Source organism: Propithecus coquereli, unplaced genomic scaffold, assembly GCF_000956105.1.
Source record: "Propithecus coquereli isolate 6110/MARCELLA unplaced genomic scaffold, Pcoq_1.0 Scaffold567, whole genome shotgun sequence".
Classification (NCBI taxonomy): domain Eukaryota; kingdom Metazoa; phylum Chordata; class Mammalia; order Primates; family Indriidae; genus Propithecus; species Propithecus coquereli.
In genome coordinates this window covers 867,279-872,794 of record NW_012151585.1, presented here as the reverse complement: position 1 = coordinate 872,794, position 5,516 = coordinate 867,279, and the positions used below count along the sequence as shown (strand labels likewise).

The 5,516-nt window shown below is 43.8% G+C and overlaps 1 protein-coding gene across 1 annotated transcript in view; it reads right to left on the bottom strand.

Moving 5' to 3' along the window:
* RNF185 (ring finger protein 185) overlaps nucleotides 1-5,516 on the bottom strand; it is a 50,178-nt gene that overhangs the window by 14,525 nt on the left and 30,137 nt on the right. Inside the window, exons 2-3 of the mRNA XM_012657968.1 lie at nucleotides 3,038-3,261; nucleotides 94-112 (exon numbers count right to left, since the gene is read on the bottom strand). Coding sequence (XP_012513422.1) covers nucleotides 94-112; nucleotides 3,038-3,213 — 195 coding nt within the window. The 5' untranslated portion in view covers nucleotides 3,214-3,261. The remainder of the gene's footprint in view (nucleotides 1-93; nucleotides 113-3,037; nucleotides 3,262-5,516) is intronic.

Here is a 5,516-nt window from a genome sequence, read left to right as displayed (position 1 = left end):
AGATTGCAGCCTCTGACAGCAGTCTCCTGAGACTAGGGGTGCCTTGTGCAACCATAGCTGATGAAAGACAAAGTAAAATGAAATACATCTTACCTGATGTAAACACGGCCAACTGCCAGAGTCCCCAGGGCAACCAGTCATCAAGGAGCAGAAAGGGGGAAAGGAAGAAAAATGCTTTCATTAGTGAAACACTTGATGGGTGGGATGGGAGCAGCAGAAGGGAGAAAACTGTGGGGCACTACAACCCCACTGAGGTTCTGCAGGGACTACTAGTATCAGAAATTAGCTAAGACTGTACTAAAATCACAGGAAAAATGAGGCGGTAGAGACAAGACCCCAGTCTCTGCCCCTGGGATCCCACTACACATGAAGACCCACAGGGCCCAGACCACCCAGACCCAGCTTCTCTATAAGCCAATCTTTGAGAAGTTACAGCCTCTGAAAGAATTCAATGAAAGCTAAGGACCCTCTATGCAGTAAAATTCATGGGAACATTCTTATGCATGTGCACACACATACTATTTTATACTCAATTTCAGTGGGTTCATAGCCTCCTCAAGCTCACAAGGGATGTGTGGACTCCCAGATAGTCCAGATCCAGTTTAACAAAAATCTTCAGGTTGTCCTCCCTGAGATCTCTGCTGGAAGTAGCTTAGAAGTTCAGGTCTACACTACATCTTTAAGGAATGGAAAGGATGGGGATGCTACTTGACAGAAAAGGCTACCTTCAGCTTGAAGAGCTGCTGCTCAATCCCTCAATTTTCAAGAGGAAACTAAGGCTCAGAAACATGAAATGACTTGTACTAGGACTAAAAAATATATCTTCTGACTTCAGGTCACTGCCTTTTCTGTCACCTAGCACTGCATATAAAAAATGACATTTACAGAGTTGAAGGAAAAGTTATTCAACTCCAGATTTTTTTTTCTCTCTCATTCATTCATTCAACAAATATCTACTGCATACCTACTATGTGCCAGGAGAGTGGAAAATGCAGACATGATTTCTGTCCCTTACATACCATGTATCTTCTCTAGCTAAGTAAACCTTGGACTCAGAGGATAGTTCCTTGCCCAATTTCTGAATCACAGTTAAGATTCACAAATCAGATACACAGTCTTCCCGGACATAACATGCCTCACATCTGAACCCAACATTAATCTTGTAATGCCATTCTAAACTGAGTGGAGAACACCTCAAATCATAGCAGATCTCTACTGGCAACTTCCCTCAAAGGCTGTAGGGGAGAAGTGATGGTGACTGGGTGACCCTTAGGAGAAAGGTCAGGGTTATAACAATGACAGTGATTCATTTATCATCTACAGTCATGTGGCACTTAATGACAGGGATACATTCTAAGAAATGCGTCATTAGGTGATTTCATCATTGTGCGAACATCGTAGTGTACTTACACAAACAAGATGGTATAGCCTGCTACCCACCTAGACTATATGGTACATACAGCCTATTGCTCCTAGGCTACAACCTGTACAGTATGTGACTGTACTGAATACTGTAGGCAACTGTAACACAATGGTCAGTATTGGTGTATCTAAACATAGAAAAGATAGTGCATTGCTCTACATTACAACACTAGATGATGGGAATTTTTCAGGTCCATTATAATCTTATGGGACCACCATAATATATGTGGTCTGTCACTGAACAAAATGTCATTGTGTGGTGAATGACTGTACTGTATGCCAGGCTGTGGCTGAATAGCTTTTTATTTGTTAACGTCACTGGACGGTCACGTTAACCTACAAGGGAGGGTGGAATTATCTCCATTTTACAGATGCGGAAACTGAAGTACAGAGAAGCTAGCAGATTTGCCCAGGGACACACCATCCAGACTGAAAGTGTCTGTTTCATATTAGAGTCTATGTTCTCTCCAATGGTACCCTGCCTCTTAATTTGTCACTCATTTCAAGACTGGTTTTATGATGATACCTTGAAGTTATCTCCAATTTCTAGGAGAGGGTTAATCACCACAGTTTCTACATAATACAATGAGCCTCAAGTACAAAAAATCTCTGCTCCATTCTATTAATTCACCAATAAATTTATCTTTTACATTGTTGCCAACTTAAACTCCCTTAAATATTGTTAAAATGATTCTTTCTTCACACCATTTCCCTGCTCAAAAATATTCATTAGCTTTATGTCCTTTCAGTCAAATCTGGGTTTGATAATTTGGTCCAACCCTCCCACAACCATTCTTATTTCCTAACACTCCCAGTCCCTCATCTAGGGTGCTGTGAGAGGTATATAGTAGCCTCAGGGTCTCAGATGAACCCAACAGTGCACATGCCTGTCCCCAGAAATTGCCTGCCTTGGGGTGGCACACACTCTTAATCTTACCTGGCACCCTCAATCCAGCCTTCAAGGTTCAGCTCAAAATCTCAAGAGAAAAAAACTTAACTCCACATTCACCCAGGTTCTCAGCCAGGAGGTGTTTCTGTAATCACTAAGGCTGGAATGGACACTGATCCTACCACTTCAATTTGATATATATACAAATATAAAATATAGTAACAATTATATGGTCATAGCTAATACATAGTATTTATTGCATGCTATGTGCTTTTCACAGCCTTTTACATATTTTGAACCATTTAATACTTGCAAACAACCCTGTAAAATGACGAAGTGTGTGTGTGTATGCACTCTGCCCCAGGTCATCCAGTAGGAAAGTGGCAGAGTCAAGATTCAGAAGGAGGAAGTCTGGCTCCACAGTCCTTGCTCATAACCACCATGGTACACTGTTTCTAGGCTCAGCACAGCAAGTGGCGGGTAGTAAATGGTGAGTATTATTACTTCTGAGATGGGGAGAGGAGCCCACAGCACAGATAAGATTTGCCCAAAGTCACCCAGCTCATCAGCAGCTCAGCTGGGATAGGAACCCAGGTCTTCTGTCTCTTGGGCCTGAAGTAACAGGACCCAAAGTGGGTAGGAAGCCTTCTGCTCCAAAGCTGCCCAGGGCCACAGGCTTTCCAAACTTGGCAGGGTGTCCTCTGGGTCGGCCACAGGGATACTGACCAGAAGAGGTGGCCACACAGGCTGATGACGGCATCCTTGGCTGTGTCCAGGCAGATGTTGCACTCAAAGGTGCTGTCCTGCCCTCCACTCTCGCCAGAACCGTTGCTGCTCCCACTGGGACCCCCTGCACTGGAGTTCTCAGGAGATGCAGAGGCCGAGGGCCCCTTGCTTGCCATCCTTGGCTGTCAGCAAAGCTCTGAGAGAAGATTCTCCCCAGGGAAATCCTGAAAGACACAGAGCCCTTGATTGCCCATTTCTGCAGGCCACTCCTCAGCTTCCATCCCAAACCCCCATCTTCTCTCAGCCCCAGAGCTGACTATGACTGAACCCCTGAGCAGACTTCCCAAAGGGCTGCAGAGGATGACATTCGTGGCGCACACTACCTAGAGGGCAATGACTCAGAAACTTTTCATGAACAAGACCCAGAACATATCACATGGATTTACAAACTGCACAAATACAGAGCAGCCTCTAGATTTGGTTTTCCGTAGGAACTGGGACCCTATCTCCCTTGTCTTTACATTCTCCCATGAAAGCTATCCAGATGATAAAGATATGCTCAATTAAACTGAACATTCAGGATGTCCTCCTAACCTTGGACAGACTCTATATTGGTGGGTTAATCTGCTCAAGCAGGAAGGTTGTGATTGGTATATGCCAGAACATAAACAAGTTCCTATAACTATGAAAGGTTAGCAAGCTAGGAAGGACCACAAAGTTCATCTGGGCCAACATCTTCCACACTGCAATATTCTTCATTCCTCCTTCTGCCATGTTGGAATACTACCTACCTTATTTTGTCTAAATCTATCAACTTTTTGGCCTCAATACATTTAAAGTGAAGGCTTATGTCACTGCTATAAATAGAAAACCAGAATTATCTTAAGTGAAAGATAAATATAAATGTAATGAAGGAAAAAATTGTTTATCCTCGTATCACCTGAAATCATCTGGCAAACTCATACTGTGCTTTGGGCAATCTTGATCTGGTCCAAGCTCTTTTGGAAACTGCAGCCTGAGTTACCTTGGCTAGCTGACTGATGTGGAACTGAGACTGGGACTGACAACATCCTGTTTGTATTCAAACCACCGTAGCACCACAGAACAAGCTGACCACCAAATGCTGGTAGAGACAGACTATGGTTGACTATCATCTTCAAGTCAAATAACTCAGCCAGGTGTTGAACAAGGAGGATGAGACCAACAGTAAGGGACACAGAGAAATCCTCGGTGCACATTGAGAATCTGTCAAGGAGCCTATCTGGCCACACTCAGCATCTCAGAAATGCCAAGTAGGAAATGTTGGCTGATTACCATAGTCCGAAATCTGGAGGCTTGGATGCTGGCCTCAGCCGAGCCTCTAGCTTACTACATGGTTTTGGGGACCTCCCTTCTCCTCTTCTAGCCATAGTTTTCTCCTCTGTAAAATGACGCCTTAGACTACATGGTCTCTTACATGCCCCCTTCCAGCTCTTAGACTGTGCCACTCCACATCATCTCACCATCTCAAAAGCGGGGTGGCCCCTCCACAAGTCCATGACTCACCACTGGAGCACCAACAGTCCACCCCGATTTTAGCTTCCAAAGTATGAGGAGATAAGGACCAAAACGCTGCAGGCTTCTCAGACCAAGAAGCCTGTCTTCCCTTACACAGTGGACTCAGAGCTCCAGCCTCATCAGCATCTCTCACCACGACAGCAGCTCAGTGATTTGAGCGGGGAGAGGCCGCCAGCTCGCTGCTACTTTTTCACTCAGTTACATCATTTTACGTAATGTCCCAGAAGGACAGCTGGTGTTGGCAGCACCAGTGCCTTACTGGCCTCAGCTCCAAACCTTCTCCCTCATCCAGTGCTATCTCCTGTCTGTACACACCTGCTCTCTATCTCAGGATAGAGCCTGCTTTTGAGGGCTGCATTATGGCCTTTCCTCATCATTCCACCTCAAGTACCCTAAGTACCCCAACCCATGTGTGTTTCTTTGTTTTTTAAAAAAGCTTTTAAAACTAAGTATACAGATGCAGAAAGACAACCATAAAGTCAGGTTCACGGGTCAATCTTAACAGCAGCCTCCTGATGTGATGCAACAGGAAGTGCAAAACACTACATCAATCAAGCTTCTAAAATGAATTACCCATTTACAGAAAATACAGAGGATAGATGTGTGCATTAAACAACTCCATGAGGATGTAATCAGCCAAATTCAGAATGTGGGGACTGTCTACAGGACAAGTAACCCAAGTTCTCCAAAAAATAAATAGAATGGGAGGGGCTTGGAGTTACACATTGAGACAGGAGACATTTCAACTATGTATACTGTATGGATCTCACTGGAACCAGATTCAAATAAATCAACTGTGAAAAATATACCTGTGATATAACAAAAATTGGATTTAGCCTAAGCATTAGTTGATATTAAGGAATTATTGTTAATTTTGTTGTGTATAATAATGGCATTGTGTAACTTTTTTTTTTTAAAAGGT